The 23,438-nt window shown below is 42.2% G+C and overlaps 1 protein-coding gene across 15 annotated transcripts in view; it reads left to right on the top strand.

The window, feature by feature from the left end:
- MTMR3 (myotubularin related protein 3) overlaps nucleotides 1–23,438 on the top strand; it is a 56,634-nt gene that overhangs the window by 19,001 nt on the left and 14,195 nt on the right. For 11 of the 15 annotated variants that reach the window (XM_053369520.1, XM_053369516.1, XM_053369517.1 and 8 more), the window contains 15 exons: nucleotides 183–247; nucleotides 3,065–3,141; nucleotides 4,476–4,565; nucleotides 5,935–6,051; nucleotides 9,031–9,063; nucleotides 12,411–12,493; nucleotides 13,608–13,774; nucleotides 15,583–15,679; nucleotides 16,339–16,452; nucleotides 17,686–17,891; nucleotides 18,958–19,089; nucleotides 20,894–21,005; nucleotides 21,755–21,950; nucleotides 22,599–22,784; nucleotides 23,120–23,290. In XM_053369520.1, the coding sequence (XP_053225495.1) occupies nucleotides 3,139–3,141; nucleotides 4,476–4,565; nucleotides 5,935–6,051; nucleotides 9,031–9,063; nucleotides 12,411–12,493; nucleotides 13,608–13,774; nucleotides 15,583–15,679; nucleotides 16,339–16,452; nucleotides 17,686–17,891; nucleotides 18,958–19,089; nucleotides 20,894–21,005; nucleotides 21,755–21,950; nucleotides 22,599–22,784; nucleotides 23,120–23,290 (1,707 nt within the window). In that variant the 5' untranslated portion in view covers nucleotides 183–247; nucleotides 3,065–3,138. The remainder of the gene's footprint in view (nucleotides 1–182; nucleotides 248–3,064; nucleotides 3,142–4,475; nucleotides 4,566–5,934; nucleotides 6,052–9,030; nucleotides 9,064–12,410; nucleotides 12,494–13,607; nucleotides 13,775–15,582; nucleotides 15,680–16,338; nucleotides 16,453–17,685; nucleotides 17,892–18,957; nucleotides 19,090–20,893; nucleotides 21,006–21,754; nucleotides 21,951–22,598; nucleotides 22,785–23,119; nucleotides 23,291–23,438) is intronic. The other 4 variants (XM_053369519.1, XM_053369521.1, XM_053369515.1 and 1 more) reach the window with 1 other exon arrangement.

Raw genomic sequence — 23,438 nt, 5'->3', positions numbered from 1 at the left:
CTGGAGAGTTAGAAATAACAGTTTACCTTTACTGCTTAAATGCTATTTTGGGATGAAGGCTGTTCATTTCTAGTATTTATATTTTGCTGTGGCTAGTTAAGCAGGCTTCTGAGGTGGCATACACCAAATAACCATGAATTCAGTTTGATTACAGCATGGCCTTTCGTTCTTTCTGCTTTCAGTTTGAAGTAACAGAACATTGAACCAACGCCTGGAATTTTTGGAAGGAATATTCTGGTACTAGCTGGTAAGTTAATAGATGGTTAGCAAAAAATAAAGCTTTAGCATCTCAGCTTACTGTGTTGAACCTTCTGGTAGTCCACTTCTGCAGAATGTGAATGTATGGGGAAGGACCACACCTCAGTGGTAGAGCATGTGCTTTGCATCTGCAAGGCCTGCAGTTCAGTCCCTGGCATCTCCAGGTATGACTGGGAAAGAACCCAGCCTTAAACCCTGGCGAACTACTGCCAGTTGATTAGCAAAAGATAGAAGGGTGTGCCCCCATTTGTGGCATATTTCTGTGCACAATTGGAGGTATTCCCTATGATTACGAAGGCAGAAATAGGGAGTAGCAGTTCTGATTCATCTGGTGGTAACCTTGTTATGGAGCTATTCATTTCGCTTTTCAGTTGAGCCAGCTACGTGGACCAAAAAGCTTTCCACTCTTACCTGCTTCATCCTGTAGCCTCTACTCCATTCAGTCTCCAGTTAGGAAAGACTGACATAGGCTTTGTACGTGAAGCTGTTATGATTCTGCCCCCTTCTAATCTTACTTTGTTCTGTATTGTCTTGGATTATGTCATGAAGTATGGATAGGCATTAGGTGAACATGACAGCATTGCCTGTGGTAATATTTCAGTTGTGAGCATAACTGCCATGAACACGTTTGTGTGTGATGCACCATTCAGTGTGAATGGAATTTCACAGGTGTGGGCAGCGTTAGCCCCACCTTCCACACAACAGACAACTTCAGCAGTGCATGGACTGCATGCTATGTTGGAGAGGCAACCAAGCTGCAAATCTGAGCCATACCAGTCTCTGCAGTCCTGTTTCCTTACACTTACAGGCTCAGAAGTTCTTTGCTACTCAGTAAGAATCAAGAGTGCCTTTAGGACAGCCATGTTGCCGAATAGATGCTAGTAGAAAGCTGCCAAAAGGCTTCATAAATGAGTTATTATTGAATTTAATCAGACTGCCTTTCCCATATCACCTTGCCCACTGCATTGGATATAGAGGAGGCCGTTCTCTATGTCCCATCTTTGGGGAAGGATTGTTTGACTGGGATGAGAGTGAGGGCCTTCTCAGTCCACTCAGACTGTTCAACACATTGCCCCAAGAAGTCAGGGTGACACACACACACACACACACACACACACACACACACACACAAACAAACACAAACACCACTTGTTAAAGTTAAAGTTGTTGAATACTTTTTTATTTTTAAGGGCAGGCTTTGCCTTGATGAAGCAGTTTGCTTTATCGGTTCTGCCTTTTGCTATTGTATTGTATTCTACGGTATTTGTGTTTTGTCTTGGTGTTGTAGTTTTTATTGTGAAACTGTGAACTTGCTTGTTGTAAGCTGCATTATATTAAAAAAAAAATACAAATATTTGCAAGCTCCAGTTATTAGGCAGCTCTGATCCCTGAATAGCTAAAAAGTTAAGCAGCAGTGTTTTTAGTTAAATTCTCTTCCTAATACAGTTTAGTCAGACCAATCAATCAAATGTTTATTAAAGTCAACAAACCATTAAAGAAGCTATAAAAAATGAAATATGAAAAATATGAAATCTCATCCTCTTAAAAGCCAAGGTATTTCTCCCCCCCCCCAACATATTATGGCCATTAACCCAGGCTCTGAATTTGTTGCACAGAAAGCTGGCATAAAATTTTCCTGTAATAGACAATAAGCTCATTATTAGACTTCTTTCCAGGACATTTCTTCTAACTCAGTAATATAATGGCTTTCTAACTTTTTAAGGTAAAGGTAAAGGTACCCCTGCCCGTACGGGCCAGTCTTGCCAGACTCTAGGGTTGTGCGCTCATCTCACTCTATAGGCCGGGAGCCAGCGCTGTCCGCAGACACTTCCGGGTCACGTGGCCAGCGTGACAAGCTGCATCTGGCGAGCCAGCGCAGCACACGGAACACCATTTACCTTCCCGCTGGTAAGCGGTCCCTATTTATCTACTTGCACCCGGGGGTGCTTTCGAACTGCTAGGTTGGCAGGCGCTGGGACCAAATGACGAGAGCGCACCCCGCCGCGGGGATTCGAACTGCCGACCATGCGATCGGCAAGTCCTAGGCGCTGAGGTTTTACCCATAGCGCCACCCTCGTCCCTTCTAACTTTTTAGTGAGGCATAATAGGGAGAGTATTGTAAGCAGCCCTGATTCATTTGAAGGCTTAGTTAGGATATCAACTTTTCTAAATAAATAAAATTAGAACTTTTAGAGGGCTATAGGGCTTCTCGGAAGGCTGTATTTCGTAGTGATATTCTAGGTAGTTAAACATATTGCAGATCTCTATGTTAATAGGCTAAATGGCAGCCCACAGAATTGCTTGACTTTGTACTTTTCTTGAGGTTCACTGTTAACAGTGACGTTAAAAGTGAATTCATCACCATGGCAGGTGAGCTTGGTTAATAAATAGAACAGCCAGAATCCAAAGAGCTACTTTTGATGTGCCTCAGGAGTTAAGTGCACCCTGCGGGACTTGTTTTTACTTTTATTCTTTGAATGGCAGATTCCAATATCATTTTTTCGACTCTTCAGAGCTTCAAAAATGGTTTGCTTTGCAGCATGGACATCTGTTATAATGCAAGTTCAAATCACGTCTTTTAAAGAAACCCAGCAACCAAAAATTCAGAACAAATTTGAGTGAGTCAGTTATGCTTTGAAAACATCAAATGGAGTTAATTAAATGCCTTTGCCTATATTTTTTCGTTTGAACTCTGTTTTCTTACATCTGTACTTGAGTTATTTAGAATCCAAGTGAATATCGGTGACTTATTTACCAATAGTAAATGTGTTGTCCTGTTTACTCACTTTCTAATTTTGTCTTTCAGATTGTTACATGATATACAGCGCTACAGACAATTGAAAGCAGGGACAAGGCTCTGCCTATTAACCTGACTCTGTCATGGTAAGCATACAAATTCTGTTAAGCTTAATCAGCACAAGGCAGGTTGAAGCATGAGAAAGTGGGGTGTGACCCTTGGATGTATACAGTAGGCTGTACTATGCTTGGGGATTATATTTCATTCAAAGGACAGAGCTGTTTGAAATGAGCAAGGATTGATATGGCTCGTTTCTGCCCTGTTGAGTACATAATAAATAGCTGCCAGGTTCCAACAAAGCACCAGAGTTAGGGATTCAAATTACTTACAGTACTTACTAACTTTTTCTTTATCTTCCTGGAGAAGGAAAGTGGCTTTGATGTCCCACTCTTGCAGGGCTTTAGGTGTCTAAATCACATCCTTCAGCACAGTTAAAACACAATTTTTGGCACCTTGTGCACCATAATTTAATATTCATGGGGCATAAATTCAATTTGTCATCACTTTGAAACTAATCTGGAGTTCCATGCACTTAGATTACATTTCTGGGCATCTGACCAGTCCAGGTGTCAAATACAAGGCTGATCTGCTTTCTCAAAATGGCATCTAAAATAAAGGAAAAAATAAAAAGAGTTGCATTCTTTCATATGTTTATCATGAAGTGAAAAAGATGCGTAAAATATATGTTTTGATACTCTTCCGAGTGAGTTTACAATTAGTTACAGTTGCCAGCTATTAATTTTTTTTTTAAAGAACCACAAGTTTTCTGAAGTAGTGCTGAGATTTCTCAGTGAGTCAGTACCATTAGGCAGGGAAGGGAAGAAAGGGAAGTTTCTTTTGAGTATTTACGGTTGTTTTAACTTTTTGTTTTAAAACATTGTTGTAAACTTTCCTTGTGATAATGTTATTGTTTTATCTTTTTTGTAAGTAGCTTTCAGGTTTTTTCCTACAACCAAGTGGTGCATAAATTTTATTATTATTATTATTTTGTTTATTGTTGCATTTATTGTTTATTTAAAATTTCAAGGCATTCAAGACCTGAGTGATACCTCTGCAGGCAGCAGGTAGAGGGAGGTGCTTCTCAGTTCCTGTCTTTTGAGTCAGTTGAGAACGGGGCACTGGAGGGTAGGCCAGCACTTTGAACATCCCTTTGCCCCAATCTCCACATTTGTGTGGGCACCAACAGGCAGCAAGCTAAAGCCTTGTATGCTCCTGTCAAAAAGGTGGTCGGTTGTGTAAACATAAAAGGATGGTGACAAATTTAAAATTAGAAGCTTGTAATAGCACAGCATTTCATTGGTGCATTGCAGTGATTTCCCGCGACCCACCCCATCCCCAAAAAAACTCAGTCAGTGAAAAGATTTAGTATGTATGGGTGTATAACGGTTGAAATAAACTGCATGATCTGGGGTTTTTTCAGGATGAAGAGACTCAACACAGCCTTGAATGCATCCAAGCTAATCAGATCTTCCCCAGGAAGCAGCTGATCCGTGAGGATGAGAATCTCCAGGTAGTCACCCGACTCTCTTTTGCTCTCACAGCAATGACACATGGGCAGATCTGATGATGCTATTTCTAGCCAAGATCAGACACTTGATTTATCTTAACTCATGGGACTATTCAAATCCTGTTGCTGCACTTGAGAGCTTGATTGCAAAAGTTATTTAACTCTGTGTTTCTTAGTTGGAAGTTTTCCTGCAAACCCAGCTATGCTGTCTGCAGCATGTCTCTGAATGCCACTTGCTGATGAACAGTAGCCAGGGAGGGCTCCTGTGCTCATGTCCTGCTTGTGGGCTTCCAGCTGACCATTGTGAGAAGCAGTCTTCTGGATTCAATAGGCTTTTGGTCTGATTTGTCAGGGCTCTTATGTCCTCACTAGGCTTAACCACTTACTTTCAAGGGACCTTCTCTTTCTTCCCTTCACCTTGTTAGAATTAATTCCTCAGCTATACAGTATATATGAAAACCTTGGACTTCTTTGTGTCACACTTTCCTTTCCTCTGTGTCAGTTCTACAATTGTTTATAATACAGAAAAATTTCCTGCTTACTGAAGTAGCTCCACAGGTTTTATTTCTGTCCACTGCTTATACAGTTGCCCCTTGATTTTCGAACAGAATGCGTTCTGGAAGTCTGTTCGAATTCCGAAACGTTCGGAAACCAAGGCACAGCTTCCGATTGGCTGCAGGAGCATCCTGTAGCCAATTGGAAGCTGCGGAAGTTGCACCAGACGTTCGGCTTCTGAGGCAAAGTTCGCAAACTGAACACCTACTTCTGGGTTTGCGACATTTGAATTCCAAGTTGTTAATGAACTAAGCTGTTAGAACACCAAGGTACAACTGTATTTCTATCCAACTTGATATTGAACTGAGGTGATGTTTCAGCTCTGTAACAGTCCCTTCTTCTACTGCTGGAGCTACAATTATTTGGGGCAAATCTCCTTTTGGTGTTTTAGATCATCTTTGACTCCCTGTTCAGTGTGGAAGGTGGAGACGACTTCTCTACACTTTCACAATGGGCATCTTACTGAAACAACATGAAAGTGGAAGGCAGCCACTGCCAAAGGGGTCTTTGGTTGTGGCTGCCTGCCATATTAATGTTGTTTCAGCAAGAATCAACTTACTGTGGGAACATTCAGCTGCAACCGCTTCCATCAAAATATGCCCCTCTTAATGTTTTGTGACACAGCTTAAAGCCCTTGTTCTGTCAGGTGTTTACCCAAAGCTTTCTGTGGCTTTTAACAACTACATGCATGTCCTTGTCATATTCTGTCAAGATCCGTATGCTTTGCATTTGAGGTGTGAGTGAGTGAACTCCTTGAGAATCCACCATCAACTTGTTTACATAAAACTTATTTCCCTCCCCCTCCCCCTTTCAACAGGTCCCGTTCCCCGAACTTCATGGGGAGAGCACTGAATACGTAGGTCGAGCTGAAGATGCCATCATTGCACTTTCCAACTATAGACTTCACATCAAATTTAAGGAATCAATTGTGAATGTAAGTTTTCACGTCTGCCCTGGCTGTTCATGGCTAGAAATCTTGCTGGTTATGTGGTTGGGAAATGCACAGCCACCCATTCCTTATATATTGGGGCTCTTATCATGTAACTCATAGATGTAAGTTAGGAAACAACAAGGATCCAGAATGAAGAATTATGTCCCTCTCCCTGCTGCTGTTCTAGATTAGTCTTTTTCAACCTTTTTTGGGCAAAGGCACACTTGTTTCATGAAAAAAATCACGAGGCACACCACCATTAGAAAATGTTAAAAAATTTAACTCTGTGCCTATATTGACTATATATAAAGTAATTCTCTTGAATAGGAATCAAATAAACACAAAGAAAGTATTTTATAATTACTTTATTATGAAATAGTAAGTAAACAGAAATATGAAAAATTATAAAATACTTTATTAAGTGCGCAACCTGGGCCTGTTTGGCTGAACACAAAGCTGATATTCTGGCTGGAATCGAAGAAAGACACACACGTAGCTCTTCGTGAACAGCTCTCAGTCTCTCTCTGTATTTAGTTTTTATAGCAATCATGCTTGAAAAGCTCATTTCACACAGATATGTAGTGGAAAATGGGAGCAATGTCAAAATAGCTTTGTTTGCCAGAAGGGGGAACTCCTTGGTAGTATCCAACCAAAAACTGTCCAAAGGTAGATCAGCAAATCTTAGCTTGAAACCACGATTTTGTCTCAGTTCAGTTAGTTCCTCCTGCTCCTGTAAAGTCAAGTCCTTTCCACCAACTGATGCTGAGCTATAAGGGTCCCTAACCCAGTCAAGGCATTCAGTGGAGACTGAAGAGAAATAAAATGACAACTTCTCCAGTCCTCCTGGTGACTCGAGTCGTGACGTCTTCTTTTCTCCGCTGCTGCGCACACTGTGCTCGGGCGGGAAGGAAGTCGGAAGATGATGTCCTACTGTGATAGGTCCAGGCTGGAGTCTGGACCAATCACAGCCCGGACATCAGAAAAGTGGAGGGTGTCCCCCTGAGGAGCGCCAATCGGCGCCCCTGCTGGCCGAGGCTGGGGTCAAAAACCCCACCCCACCCATACCCAGGACACAGTCCGGCGCCCGCCTAGTGGGCGAAAATTTGAATATTTTTTTTTTTAATCTTTCGAATTTTTCAATTTTCCCCACGGCACACCAGGCAACATCTCGTGGCACACTAGTGTGCCGCGGAACAGTGGTTGAAAAACACTGTTCTAGATAACTAACCTGCAGTTCTTCTTTCCTCATCCTGGTTCAGGGTGGGGAACCTTTGGCCCTCCAGATGCTGCTGACTGCCTAGGATATTGGGAATTGTAGCTCAACAACATCTGGACGGTCAAAAGTTCCCCACACATGTCCTAGCCCCACTGCGTTAATTCTTCTTGGTTGCCTTATTAGTATCCTTAATTGAACACCTTTTTGGATTTGCTTCTTGGCAGCTGTAGCTCAGCTGAACAGCAGTAGGTCTTTGGCCCTTGCAAACTTTCCAATCCATTTGGTAGCAATGTATTGAGATTCCTGCTCTGGTTTTGGGGAACCGAGCTGTGAGCTTGCATAATATGGCTGCTGCCAAGGATCCTTTGAGACTAGTGGTGCCATGCGAATGTTTTCTCAGCCCCTGAGACCACATGTCAACAGGTAGTAGAATAGTAGTATTCAGTTTTCCACTGATGGGAGTATATAGGCCCACTTGTCGAGAGCATGGCTCATTGTCTGTGCCCAGCATTCCTTGGGTTGTGGTCCATGTGCTTCAGCTCAGAGACCTGGTAAAGTAAAATGCACGAGGTTGTTTGGAAATTGGAAGAGGCTGTCATGGAGCATAACAGTGCTCTTTGTATAGTAGCTGTTACATGCAATGAATCATGCTGTTGTTGAAATAACTTTCTCCATGTCACTCAGTGACCTGTTAGAAATATCTGGCTTTCTTAGGGGTGACAGGGAAATCTATATAATTTCTGACCCTGTTGAAGAGCAGCTAGCTCAAAGCTTGTTAGGCACTCAGTTCCCTAATTAAGAACAAAAAACAAAAACCAGCAGTGACTTCTGGTGCTGCACACAAAGAGCCTCATTCAAGTGAGAATTTATTGTTCTACTGCTTAAAATAGATTCCATGGGACAGAGTTCCTTGGTGCCCCCTTGCTGTGTGCTAAAGTGGATAGGCAGTCTGAATTTGTTTTTGCATTTTTAAAATAAATAAATGATTAGGACTAGAAGTTCTTCGGTGTAATTTTTGTGTTGTGTTGTGTGTGTGTGTATAAAAGTTAAAACAAGTCAAAACAGTTTCTTGGTCGCAGCTGTAGTCCTCACCTGACAACCCAAGTAATGTTCATTCTGCTTCGTAGCTTATCACCAGCTGCGAATCATGTGGAATTATGCGAGTCATGTTGGTGAGATGAAGTAGAATTAAAACACATATTGCTCTTCTGTAATGAAATCTGGGTGTGTATGCTAATCCTAATAGATGAGTGGAAACAAAATTGATATGTTGCATTGAGAAGCGACTGATTCCTAGAGCGTAACATGGTAGTTTAGCAGTATCTGCTTCAGTGTCACCGAACAAGTAATACTGCTGTGATTCTCAGTATTCTGAGATGCTATTAATTTCCATAATTTTAGTGTGTTTATCTGCTCCTAGGGAAATGTTTATTAATTTAATCATTCTAGTTAAAATTTACACTGCAGTTTAATATACTGGAATGTTGAGTCCTGACAAAACTGCTGGCACTTAATGTTGTAATGCTAGTTGAGGTTATTCCCATGTGACACTCTGAATTTTTGTTTCTGTGCCTCTTGGCCAGGCAAAAATTAGTGCTCCTGAAGTCACTTGATATTGCACATTGGCAGTAGTAACCTGGGCCCCCAGCATTCATGTTTGGTATGCAAGTTAGCTGGCTCTAATAGAAAGGGAAGCTCAGCTGAGAATATCCAAAGCCTGCCTTTTGGTTTCATTCTAATTTTGTCCTTTGTTTACGATTCAATAGAGAGTCTGTAAACTTGCCGCTTGTGAGCTCTCAGTAAGTAAAACGGCGTTGCTGTGTAACATTTTACTGCTGCACATTTGCTTGGAAAGGAATAAACTTGTGTGGCCAGTGCTCACCTTGCAACACATGCAGGGGCTGTAATGCATGATGCATTTTGACTGACTGGATAAATTCATGGATCGCATAGCAATAGGAACTTGATGTCCCCTTTTGAAAAAGCAAACAAAAGGCTCAGTAAACGAAGCAATAAGCTGATGGAATGGTGGCTTTCAAAAGTGTTGACTTACTCATCCATGGGATTGTTTGCAGATTCAGCAGTGATACACACTCTGCACATCAAAACCTGAATGCCCAGGTTTATTTCTTGGTTGTCTTCATCTAAGGAAAGTGTTTAAATCGTGGCATTTGGTAAAGCTATGGGAACAGCAGCAGCAGCAAAAGAATTATAATGTGGTTCAAATGTCATAGATTTGAATTGGGACTTCTTGTAAGTTTGTAGTAGGTGCAGTGCACTAAAATTTAAAGGGTCAAACAAGGGAAGTTTAATGACACAGTGAAACTTATTTCCTGTTTGGTTCAGTTAATATTTAGGATTTTTGCCCCTCTACTTGTGGGCAATAATTTAGTTTCACCAAATGTAGCTCTCTTCATTTGCAGTCCATAACAAATTCAGACACATAGCAGGAATATTAACACTTGTTGGAAATCAATTTTAAAATTAAAGGTAATAAACATGCTTAAGAGATTTCCCACTGTAAAATGACACTGGTGGGTTTGGATAGATTTGAATGCTCACTGAAAACAGGCAGAATGGTTTGTTCATCGTTTTACTGATACTGCCTTATTAGTGCACTGCTGCCTGACCAAGCATTTTGTGTTTTGGAGGCTGAACTAACTGCACGGATTTGTGGTGTTCTAAAGCATGACTATTGAACACAAGAAGAATCTGGCTGCTGGATCAGATCAAAAGCCCACCTAGTCCAGCATCCTGTTTTCTGCAGTGGCCAACCACATGGCCACACAAATAAGACATGAGCGCTGTAGCCCCTTTCCCCACTATTGTTTCCAGCAGTTGGTATTCACTGCATGCAGCCTTTAACCCTGGAGGTAGTTCCTAGCTGTCGGCATTCTCCTTCCTGAACTTGCCTGGTAGAAAGGCAAATGGAATTCACAGGGCAAGGTGAGGCAGAATGTTTGGCAAAACGAGATGAAGGAAAGTTATATTCCAGTAGTCCCCCCCACCCCCACCCCGGAAGCAAATGCTCCACTTTTCATAGAGAATACTGTGGAAGGCTGTATTTAATAAAGGAGGGTTGTTTAGAGGGAAAGAGAGAAGGGGAACAGATGGAGGCAAGGAACAGGGCAGGAGAAAAAATAAGGAGGGCAGTAGGAAACATCTATTTGAACTAATAAGTGATAGGAGGTTTTAATATGAGAATCTTGGTAAGGAAGTTTCAGCTCCTCAACTGTGATCTTGGAAAGGTTCAAGGAAAGGGTACACAAGGAGAGGCTGATGCACAGCACAAATTCTTGAAGCAGCCCAGGTTCCAGAGTAGGACAAAGATGTGAGGAAAGTCTTTGACTTGATGGAGAGCTAGGGCTCGTTTGCTCACAAGGTTTCTGAGCAGAAATTCTCAAATCCTTTCTTCCTACTTTTTTTTTTTTTTTTGGTCCCCTAGCATGAAACCTTGGTCTATAGTCCATTGCCACCCTCTTTATGCCTATAGCAGTATTGATGCCAGCCTAGTTCCATCTCAGGCCAACAGCTCAAGATGTGGGAATATTTGTTTGTTTGCTTGCTTACTGCTGTATCATAAAAATGTATCACAGTGGTTTGCAACAATATAAAAACATAAAACCAAACAATAAAATCACAAGCAGTTAAAAACAAAAGCAGAAAGAAGTTAAAAGCAAACATCAATAGGCCATTATGGAGGACATACTCTTAATTGCCTCCATAGGCCTAGCAGAATAGAAGAATTTTCAGCAGGTGTTTAAAAGTTGGCACAGAAGGTGCCTGCTTATGTTGCCTGCCCCCCCAGAAACATTGCCCTGCTCTGTCTTTGCACAGCTAATGCATTCCAGGGACCCTGGAGCCATGGTGACTGGTGCCCATAGGGGCTGCCAAGGTGGAAGTCAGGGAGACCAACATTAGGTGGAGCCAGCAAATTTTAGTTTTGCCTCCATCCTCTTCTCTGCTGGGTTCTGCAGTGCCAGCTTCAACTGAGGAGGAGGAAGTAGCCAGCTAGAACCAGCCCAGTAGGAAGGCAAAGCAGGTGGGGGCTGGCTGAAGTAGAGTGAGATTGGTGGTCCAGTGCCCTGTTTGGCTTAATGGACCAGCCTCCACTGGCTTTGAGGCAATGCTGTTGCTTGGTCTCACTGGCTGCCCCCATTGCACATGGGCCCTCTCCTGTTCGACGGGTGTGCACCTTCTGCCCAATCAGAAGTTCACGGCTGCCAAGAGACAGAAGTGATAAACTTGCTTAACAGCTCATATAATGGACATAATTATGGTGAGTTGGTCCATATATTATAGTGATTGCTAGAGGAGTGTAGTTGAGAATACACCATAGTTTCTGTAGGGTTTCTGTCAGCAGAAGCCGTATCAAGACAGATTGACCCATTTCTACATACTAAGATAGGTGTCGTGTTTTATTTATCAGTTGTAAGTTAAAGGCTGGTGTTTACTCTAAAAGGAAGCAGTACTGAATTTGGGGACACTGTTGAAGTGGAGGCATGGGAGAATCCAGTATCAGAATTGTGAAGGCAGATTTTCCCCTTATCCCAACATTTGCTCTGTAGAGAACTCCCCCTCCCTCCTGCCCCAAGGAATGAATGAAGGTAAAACAGGAGTGGAAGAAGGTAAAACAGGAGTGTGGTTGTTTCTTAGGTTTGGAGATGAGAAAGGTGCACTGTACAAGAAGTCTTGCATGACCAAACCGTGTAAGCTGGAGAACTGTCTCTAATGTGTGAGAGAAATGTAGTTCTCTTTTCCTATAGAATTGTTGCTGCTTTAAACATGGAACTTGAGTGATTGCCTTAAAATGTTCTTTATAAGTATCATAAACAAAAAGCACATTTTAAGGAAGACAAGTGTATATCTCTTACATTTGTGTAACACTTCTTGCATCTGGTGAAGCACAACCTAGTCCATGAAAACTTAGATGCTATAATAAATGTGTTCGCCTTTAAGATGCCACAAAATAGGAGTCTGTTTATTTGCTGTGTCATAATTACACATGTTCCTTTTCCATGACTCAACTGTACCTGTTCATATGGGAAGAAAATGAGGGACAATAGTCTAATAAATCCTTATATTAAATGCTGTGAAACTGTGTCAGCCTTTTTTAAGCAAGGTCATTTAATCTTTTTAATCACAGGTTCCATTGCAGCTTATAGAGAGTGTTGAATGCCGGGATATATTTCAGCTTCACTTGACTTGTAAGGACTGCAAAGTTATCAGGTATGTGTGTATATATACATATAAATTATCCTGATGGTTGTACACGTTACACTATTACAAGGAAGCATGGCCTTCTAAAGATTGGTATCAGTGCCCTGTTTAATAATTATTACTCGGTCTCATGACTGGGCAACGTTTCCCCCCTTGTCTTGTCTTGTATCAATAGAACATTGACAATCCACTGCAGCAGTTTAACTTTTCAGTTGAAGGCATGCAGTTGCAGGAGTATAACAAATTATCCACCATCAACTGTGGGTGCCTCAGATTAGCTGAAACAGCTTATTTCATTGTGTGTTTATTTTCACTAATTGTTGTTGTTGTTATTTATTACATTTGTGTACCACACCTCGTCTGAAGATCACAGGGCGATTCACAACATAAAAATACAAAATAAGAAAATACATAATAAAAAACAAACAAAAACCAATAACCCCACCATCATGAATTTTAAAAAGGTCATTGAATGTTTAATCAGGCTATAGAGAAATGATTTTGCCTGGCACTTAATGAAGGCACCAGGCGAGCCTCCCTGGAGGGGAGCAGGCCGCAGATGGGAAGCCACTGTAGAAAAGGCCTGTTCTCATCTATCATTTGCATGATTTTGCTTCTCGCTGCCAGAGGTGGTGATGGCCTTTCTTCAACTTAAAAAAAAAAAAAAGTACCGTATTTTTTGCACCATAACACTCACTTTTTTCCTCCTAAAAAGTAAGGGGAAATGTCTGTGCGTGTTATGGAGGGAATGCCTACGGGTGGCATGCCTACGGATTTTCCTCCTCTAAAAACTACGTGCGTGTTATGGTCGGGTGCGTGTTATAGAGCGAAAAATACGGTAATTAGATAACCATGGCTATGGTCTGAAGGTTTATGCAAAGAACCCTAGATTAAAAATGGATGACCTTGAGGTAATGATACTAACTTTGCATTTTTGCATACTAGAGGTCACTTGTCGTAAAATGTATACAGTGCAGCTTTTGAAGCCAAATGCCAGTGTGTTCTCTCTTCTTGTCTGCTTTGAAGCTAAACTTTCATTGGATTCTGTGGCTTGGATCTCTCTGGGTGAGAATTAATAGATTTTTATCTGGCATAAAAAAATTTTTTTAAATTTTTTTTACAGATGTCAGTTCTCTACTTTTGAGCAGTGTCAAGAGTGGCTTAAACGGCTGAACAATGCCATCCGCCCTCCTTCAAAGATAGAGGATCTCTTTTCATTTGCTTACCACGCCTGGTGTATGGAGGTGTATGCTAGTGAAAAAGAACAGCATGGTGATTTGTGTCGACCAGGTACAATGCAGACATTCTTTGTGTAGTTGTAGAGATAAATGAGCTTGTTCCAATTGATTTAGGTGCTGGTAGATTTTTGCCAGTGAAAAGTTTCAAGGTTAAGGGAGTGAAGGGTTTAATGGATAAGTTTTAAAGCTACCACTATTCAGTTGCCTTTTTTTTTTTGGTTCATTGTTTGTGGCTGCTTTCTACAATATGCAGCTTTCCTGCTATTTTTAATATTATCTATGGGCTTCTTCATAGGCAGTTCAAGCCAATTGCATATTACATAAGCAGCATTAGGATGCCATGCCATCATGCATCCATTCAGTCTTGACTATGGGATGCCACAAAGCCAAATCAGAGCAAGGGCAATGTGTTTGGCCTTCTTTCATAATGGGTGAATATTCTGGCCTCATTTTGCAGACCCTCTGGACCAACAAGCTGAAATGGAGAGAAGGCTTTTTGTGGTAATAAAGTGCTTCCCCCTCTCTTTTGATGTAGGCCGATAACATATGCATGTGCAGAAACAAAAATTTATTATTACATTTTATGCTGTTACTATAGAAGGTCATCAGGTTGGGTAATGGCTCCACCTTCTTATAGTAATGGAGAACTGCATTTCAGGTGAGAACCAACAGTTCTTTCTGCTAATGCCATCTTCATAATAGAAACAGCCAGTTACAATACAAATGATGTTTCACTTGTTCTTGCTCTTGCAAATTCACATTGATATATGCAGCTCTCTGCAGAGCAGAATTCTTGAATTCAAACTCTTACTCAGTTGAGAGTTGACCAAAATTATACAGTGGTATGAAGGTGCTGCTGAGAAGAGCTTTCAGTATTGCAATTTTCTGGCATAGATCAAGAGAGCTTTGCTGCTGCACAATGATCAGTGAAAACTTTGGACCTGATCCACAGTTAGAGGGGTTTTATCATATTCAGGGAAGCTTACTTAACCCCTCCCACCCAGAAAGGGGACTTAGCTCTAGCTGCAAGTCATGCTTAGACCATAAAATTGAAGTGAAGCACACTCTTGGCCCCATCCATTGGCCCCATCAGGGGAAAGTTGGTATGTGTGATCTCATGACCCTGAGATTAAGAGTCTCATGCTCTTCCGACTGAGCTGCTAGTGCAGGATATTTGCAGCTATTAAAGAACCAGCATTTTTCCCAGTGAATGTTTACAAATTGTCTTTTGCTTGTGCAGTAGCATCATGTGTTCCTCAAACAGACCAGCCTAATTGTACAAAGTGATAATAAAATTTGTCTGAGCGCTTTTTTTACAGAGGGAAGAAGTGCATTGAAACTAGAAGGGGGCAGGCAAATACCAACCAATCTTTAAGGGGCCTTAGCTTAACTGGTCTTCAGCTAATAATCAGGAAGCAACTGATTATTAGAAGAAGAGAAGAAGAGTTTGGATTTGATATCCTGCCTTTCACTCCCCTTCAGGAGTCTCAAAGCGGCTAACAATCTCCTTTCCCTTCCTCCCCCACAACAAACACTCTGCGAGGTGAGTGAGGCTGAGAGACTTCAAAGAAGTGTGACTGGCCCAAGGTCACCCAGCAGCTGCATGTGGCGGAGCGGAGACGCGAACCCGGTTCCCCAGATTACGAGACTACCGCTCTTAACCACTACACCAAACCCATCACTGTGTGCAGAGCCAGTTAAAATAACATGATACTGCTAAAGATGGTTACCAAATTTAGATTTTCATGGTTGGCATAAGCAAAGCAGATTTTCTGCTGTTTTAATTTCTTAACAAAATCACTGGAGCCATCTCATATTAAGTTCTTTTCATTCTATTCCTATTGTCTTCTTTTGTTGTAGGAGAACATGTAAGTTCGAGATTTAAAAATGAGGTTGAACGGATGGGTTTTGATATGAACAATGCCTGGAGGATCTCCAACATCAACGAGAAGTACAAGTAAGTTCTGTGGATGCTTGCAGACAGCTGGCACCAGCCTAACGTTTATTGAAGTAGGCATTTTGGAGCAGAGCATATCATAGCCTTTGCTGTGGTTGGATGCACTTGTAGATCCTGGTACTGCTGATGGTTTGAAACTGAGCGGGTGGGGTTTCTTAGTAGCCTTAAAGCTCTGAAAAGCAAAGTGATAGAGCACCCCATATAGCTGCCATTTTGTAGTTCTGTTTCTCACCATCCATGAAACAGGCCTGCAGTGGTGTATTCAGACACTATCTGCCATCTAGCCTCAGAGGGCTGCTAAAACGAATAGTGCAAGCTACCTAAACACTTTGGGTCTCCTGTCCAGTTACTTCCTGGCCTTAAAAGACCCAGGAGCATCTGAGAATAAACAAGCAAGGTTGGGTTATGTAATATAAGGCTGTGTCTGGCAACTTGGAAACCATTGTTGCTCTCCCTAGGCGAGTGCTAAATTATAAGATTGCTCTGTTCTTGAGAAAGTAGTGCTCACAAAGGACTGTGGAATAAGGGAAGACAAGGAAAGAATACTTTGCACCTTGAGCTTCTATGTTGGAAGGGTGCTAACAGCTTGTCATGGAAGGAAACCAATGCTGTGGCTATACATGCATGGCTTTAAAAAATGTCCTCCTTTTCCCACACAGGCTCTGTAGCAGCTACCCTCAAGAACTCATAGTTCCTGTTTGGATCACAGACAAAGAGCTGGAAAGTGTGGCAGGCTTCCGATCTTGGAAACGCATCCCTGCTGTGGTTTACAGGTGAGGCCTGCACTGAAGCACCCACTAAATTTAATGTAAAGTGGTGTGTGTGCTTTTTATCACCTTGCCAGATGCTTAATCAAGCAGCTTGGCAACTATGCTGAACTACAAAACTGGCACCATTGATCTTTCACTTGCCTTTCTTTGGGCTATGGAGCATTGACCCCAGATGCTCAGCTGTAAGCTAAGCTGGCTGGGACTTGTTCCTTGATTCACTCCAGTTGGCCCTGCTGCAAAGCCCAGAAGCCCTTCAAGATGTGTAGGAATGATTGGATAAATGGTGGCTGTCTCTGTAGTCCAACAGTTGTGAAATGGTCTCCCCAGGGAAGCCCATCTGTTTGTCTGATTATGACCTTTGTGGCATCAGGTGCAAAATATTCTACCTTTTAATTTTACTCTTATGTTTTGGTGTATTTAAACGTGGGGACATTGCTTTCCTTTTAATGATTTTGAGGCTGGTTTTTATAATAATTATCTTGCTGCTCTGTTTTCAGTTGTGTTTTTTTGGTCCTGATTTTGCACTGAATTCCGAGTTTTTATGTCATTTGTTTTGAGAAATGCTTTATTGACTGGATTTTATTTGATTTATTTGTAAACTGCCCAGGGGACTTTGTTTGACGATCAGTCTAGAAATGTAATAATAATAGTTGGCTACATGGGTTGTTTTGGGACATGGCACAGGTTATATAAAACTATAGAAGGGCTTCACGGACTGCCTGTTTCTGAACAAAAGGCACATCTAAAGTACTGAAGCTTCTGATCATCATTAACTTTGGCAGTTTGTCACTGATGTCTCTCTTTAGGATTAAACAGGCAGCCTCCCAGTTCTAGATATCTCTGCATTATAGACATTTTATATGCGTCAACAAAAAACTGGTTGAAATTCCGACCCTGGTATAAGTGGTGATAGATCTATTGGTTCAGTTACTTTGAAACTTGTTTCTTGAGCATTCTGACACAAATCTCTTTAAATCCTAACTTCTTTTTTTTTACTGCGTTTTGATTACAAATGTTGATTCAAATGAAATCCTGTTTTCATAGGGCATACATTAGAATGCCCTATGAAACAGTATTTCATAGAAAGTATTTCTGCTTTAGAAAGTCAAAATTACTTTTGGAATTCTACAGTAAGGTGGCAATTCCTGTGTCACTGTGCTTTTGTTCTAGCATTACCTGCACTTAGGGCCCTATTGTGATGGCTACAGTTAGCTGTTTCATTTCTGTTTCCTATAGGCATCAGGGCAATGGGGCGGTCATTTCCCGTTGTGGGCAGCCAGAGGTCAGCTGGTGGGGCTGGAGAAATGCTGATGACGAACATCTTGTCCAGTCAGTGGCCAAAGCTTGTGCCTCAGATTCCAAGTCTAACAGCAGTAAACTAGTGAATGGAAACTGTTCAAGAGATTTCTCCAATGGAGGAGACCTCTCTGATGTAGAATTTGGTAAGTTTGATTATTTCTTTGTTTCTCAAATAATGCATTTCGGAGTCTCCATAGAGTTTGAATGGCAGTTTCCCCCCTGATAGGGATTTCAGCCTTTTGTCTGCAACTCTTGTGTGTAGGACACCTGGATGCCTGCTCTGCCTTGGAGGGGGTGGGGGGGTGGGGGGGAAGGATAGCCAGGGTGCCACTCATGTCATTGATGGGCCATAACTTAGTGGTAGAGCATCTGTTTTTCAGAATAATAATAATAATTTATTATTTATATCCCGCCCATCTGGCTGGGTTTCCCCAGCCACTCTGGGCGGCTTCCAACAGAATATTAAAATACAATAGTCTATTAAACATTAAAAGTTTCCCTAAACAGGGCTGCCTTCAGATGTCTTCTAAAAGTCTGGTAGTTCTTTTTCTCTTTGACATCTGGTGGGAGGGCGTTCCACAGGCCAGGTGCCACTACCAAGAAGGCCCTCTGCCTGGTTCCCTGTAACTTGGCTTCTCCCAGTCACCAGTCTAGCTGCCACATTCTGGATTAGTTGTAGTTTCCGGGTCACCTTCAAAGGTAGCCCCACGTAGAGCGCATTGCAGTAGTCCAAGCAAGAGATAACTAGAGCATGCTGGTGAGACAGGTCCCAGGTTGAATCTCCAGCATCTTCAGGTAGGGTTGGGAAAGTTCTCTGCCTGAAATCCTGAAGAGCTGCTGTTAGTGCAGATAATACTGAGCTACATAGATTCAGCAAAAAGTGGCCTCCTGAGTACATAATGACAGGGTGGAATGATAACTGCAGGAGACAGTTTGAAGGAAAAGCAAAATGGCAGTTGGTTCTAGGCAGCCCGGTGGGGTGGGCCTTGTGGCCTCACTTCTCCCTCTTCTGTAACCAGGTTGAATCAGCTACTGCAGGGGCCGGAATTAGACGTGAGGAGTATGTTCCACTGTCAAAAGCAGCTCCTCTGCTTCTCTCTCACTTTCTTGATCTCTTCTATATGTAAGATGCCATGTAATCCATGTGTCAACTGTGCACTTTTTGGATAACTGCTGCAGAATAAGCTGTTCTCTCCTTTTCTTCTTCAGATTCCTCCATCTCCAACGCTTCAGGAGCAGAAAGTCTAGCCATTCAGCCTCAGAAACTTTTGATCTTGGATGCACGCTCTTATGCAGCTGCAGTGGCAAACAGGGCCAAAGGGGGAGGCTGTGAATGCCCAGGTGAGTAGCCGTGCTGTGCTCTGAGCATTGTGCAAAGGTGTTTACACATGCAGAGAAGGAGTGGGAGTGGAGACCTTGTCTAAACCAGATCAAATTTTGGTTACCAGAGTAGCTACCATAAATTCATGGAGGTTGGAAATGGGGTGTGTGTGCTAAAAAATGTTAAAATCCAAAGGGGTTGTTGCTTAAGAAGAGAAAGATGCCACCTTTTGCCCTGCAATTTAGATCCAGTCTCTAAAGCCAAACTACAGCATTTGATCATGGAGTCCTTACCAGATTTTAGTCAAAAGTATGGGTTTTTTGTTTGTTTTTTTAAACCCACCTTGTTTTGTTTTAAGGAAGTGAAGGAATTGCACTGCATGGCCAAATTCACTAAACCATGGTGTTTAGTGTTGCAGCTGAATTTCGCCACAGAATGCAGAAGCTGCAGGTAGCTTTGGGGTCATGTGTCTACCCCTTTCCCTGTTTGTAATTTGTAACAAAGAGCAGTTTTTAGTTTCACCCAAACTGGTGAAACTCCAGGTTGTTGCAGATTGCAAACAAGTTTTTAAATTCCTTCTCCTGATGTGCAAAGGAGGAAGGAAGGGAAAAATTGAGAGAGACATCTGCTTAAATTTCTGGAGAGGCACTACCAGTGTGGTGCAGACAGTAATGAGATCTATCGATCCAGGGGTCTGATAAGAAGGCCAAACACTTATGTTCCAAGTGACACCCTGATTCTCTGTATGATTCAAAATCTGCAATAGATGTCAGCTTAAAAGTTTATAATATTATGGCATGCGCTTGACATCATTTATAAGTTTGCTGATCCACCCAAACCAATACATGGTGAAAAACTGCATGGTGCAGCAGCCAGGTGCATCTTATTTATGAAGACCTAATGATTGTAATTTGTTTAAAAATTGCAAGATGCTATGGAAGTCCAGCATGAACCCATATTTCTACCCTCCAGGCTGCATTCTAATTATACCAAAAAACTTCTGTGCAACTACGTCACCCATCCCAAACAAGTACAGTGGTACCTCAGTTTACAGACGCTTCAGGTTACAGACTCCGCTAACCCAGAAATAATACCTTGGGTTAAGAACTTTGCTTCAGGATGAGAACAGAAATTGTGTGGTGGTGTCGCGGCAGCAGCAGTGGGAGGCTACATTAGCTATAATGGTACCTCAGGTTAAGAACAGTTTCAGGTTAAGAATGGACCTCTAGAACAAATTAAGTTCTTAACCCGAAGTACCACTGTATTGGGATCCGTATACTTGAAATTCCTACATACAAAGTAGCCCATGGAAACAATTGAACTTGTATGTCTACAGTTACAGGTGTTGCTTCCTGGCAGTGGTTCAGGAGTATAGTGGCTGAAGAATGTGCCACTGTTGTCATGCTAAATTGCAGGTCCTGAGCATGCTGACACTACACAACTCTTATTTTTCAACTCCTCCACTGCCATGTCCGTGTTGCTAACTAAGGGGGTTGTCTGACTTATGTTCACTGGTGATAACAATCAGTTTCAAACCACTTCTATAGATAGAGACCATTGTTCCCAGCAAGCAGTCCAGTAGATCAGTAAGTTCATGTGTTTTCTTTAGACTGTGTTAGAATAACTCCCTCTATTCTGTCATAACAGTCGTCCTTTGTCATGATGTTTGGTGTGCCTGAGAGAACCTCAAAGGCTAGAGGAGGCTGATGGGATAATAGCGCCTAGCACAGGCCCCAGCTGCTGCTGGCTCATTTTTACAGTAAAGCTCCTTCATTCATTTCGCTTCTGCCTTGTTTGAAGTGCCTTATCTTCTGCTTTTAACAGAGTATTATCCAAACTGTGAAGTAGTGTTTATGGGAATGGCAAACATCCATTCTATTCGGAAGAGCTTTCAGTCGCTGCGTTTGCTCTGCACACAAATGCCGGACCCAGGAAAGTGAGTGACGTGTGCGCCTTCTCTCTGCTCCCCCCCACTGTTGTCCCCTTGCACATCTCCCCTTCCCAGCACGCACACTGTACTAATAGGTTTATTGGTATTGCTTTTTAAACAATCTAATCCTCAGTCTTCTTTTTGTCATTGTAAATAAAGGCAGTCATTTGCATGCCTTCCACCAACCTTGTGCCCCCCCAGATATTTGTGGATTGCAGCCCCCATTATCCCCAGCCATCATGGCCATTTAAAAGGCACCAGGTTAGCGAATGCTGGATTAGTTATTAGATAAGAGAAAATTAACATTTGTAATTATTTGTATATGTTTGTGTGTATATACACAAACACACGCATGTATTTAATATTGGCTTTTTTAATTTAAAAAACCTAGTGGTTTTTTTTATCCACCTACCTCCAGACCTATTGACCTTTGCTGTTTTCCCACACAAAATAGGAGGGTGCCCCGGAATACTGCCAACACACACTCCTGCATTGTTGGCATGTGTGCAAGCTTACCTTTAGGGGGAACCTACCTGTTGTTACTGTTCTCTTTGGGAACCTTGGATAAGCTTCTGAGACACCCCAAGGTTTCTGGAAATAGAGGCTTGGATACCCACTAACATAAGCGATTTGTACTTTTTGATGCAGAAGAAAAAAAAGTATACCCTCCACTTGTTACTGAAATTTGCTCAACCTACAAACTTCACTTTAACAGAACAGAGAGGTCAAAACTATTCTCCCTTGTTGATCTGCAGCTGGCTGTCAGCTCTGGAAAGCACCAAATGGCTGCAACATTTGTCTGTCCTTCTGAAATCGGCACTTCTGGTAGTTCATGCAGTGGACAGAGATCAGCGGCCCGTCTTGGTGCACTGCTCAGATGGCTGGGACAGAACCCCGCAGATAGTGGCTCTGGCTAAGCTGCTGCTGGATCCATATTACAGGACCATCGAGGTTCGTGGCATGGGAAATAGCACAGTTGGGGGACCTCTAAATTGTGTTTAAAAAGGTTTATGGTGGTGGCTCTTCTAAAGAAGAGCATCTGTGGCCCTCCAGATGTTGCTCAGCTGCTATCCCCATTGTTCCTGGCCATTGGCTATGCTTGCTAGGGCTAATGTGAATTGTAATTGAGCAACATCTGGAGAGCCAGTGGTCCCCCACGCCTGATCCATGTGCTTTCCTCCAAACTGCTGAAGAATAGACTTGGCATGAAATAAAATGGATTTAATGCTGGAAGGGTTTTTTGGGGCTGGGGTGCGTAAGAGAAATGTGAGTTTGTGTCCGAGAATGAAATAGGTAGTCTGAAGTAAGGATCATTTTGAAGTGTTATTAAGGATGGCAGAGATAGAAACATGGATCTGGCTCTTGGGGTACCACCTGTGTGTAAGCTCTTTTCCTCAAGCCTCATTGATGCAAATGAGAGCAGCTTTTCTTCATTTCAGTGGGTCTTGCCCATGAGGCTTTCATAGTGAATTTGACCCCTTGCTGGTTAATTGCTAGGAGGGAAAGCATTTTGGGTTTTCCACCTCATGCCAGCATATCTTAGTTTGGCTTTGTGGACTTGAGCCTTGTGCAAATTTAATTCAGTGATGCTTCCCTCAGGGTTTCCAGGTGCTTGTGGAGATGGAGTGGCTGGATTTTGGCCATAAGTTTGCCGATCGCTGTGGTCATGGTGAGAATTCGGATGACCTGAATGAACGATGCCCAGTGTTCCTGCAGTGGCTTGACTGTGTCCATCAGCTCCAGAGGCAGTTCCCCTGCTCTTTCGAGTTTAATGAAGCATTCCTTGTGAGTTGAATACTTTTACACACTGCTTCTAATATTTTGAACCTTTTCGTAGTTCAGTATTCAGATCTGAAAAGGAAGCTACCAAGCCAAAAAAAGTAAAAAGTAAAAATCTCTCGTTGGAGTCTGCAGAAATGCTCACTCAGAGGATAGTTAGGTATGTTCCATAGCGTTATTTAAACTCTGAATTGGAAAATCAAATTTGGAGTTCACATTAAACTCACATATTTCAGACCTGCGTATCTGTGTTTTGGTGGTGTGTGCGAAAGAGAAATCGAGAGATCCTACTTTTCAGGCTTGTGTGCCAACAATAATATAGCTGCATCCTTTCTATATAGGTCAAGTTGGTGCAGCACACATACTCCTGCCTCTTTGGTACATTCCTGTGCAACAACGCGAAGGAGAGAGGTGAAAAGCACACCCAAGAGAGGACCTGTTCAGTTTGGTCTCTGCTGCGAGCAGGAAACAAAGCCTTCAAAAATCTGCTTTACTCCTCCCAATCAGAATCTGTATGTACTTTTTATTGTTTGCACTCCTATAAAAATGTAACCAGTCTGGTGCACATAGTTCTTTTTCCCTTTCCCATTCCCACAACACACCTGTCAGGTAAATCAAGATAAGGCGAAGTATGATGCAGCTATTCAGCCTACCTCATTG

Source organism: Podarcis raffonei, chromosome 16, assembly GCF_027172205.1.
Source record: "Podarcis raffonei isolate rPodRaf1 chromosome 16, rPodRaf1.pri, whole genome shotgun sequence".
In the NCBI taxonomy this organism is placed as follows: Eukaryota; Metazoa; Chordata; class Lepidosauria; order Squamata; family Lacertidae; genus Podarcis; species Podarcis raffonei.
The sequence above is the reverse complement of the archived record's forward strand: the minus strand, read 5'-3'. Positions and strand labels throughout refer to the sequence as shown.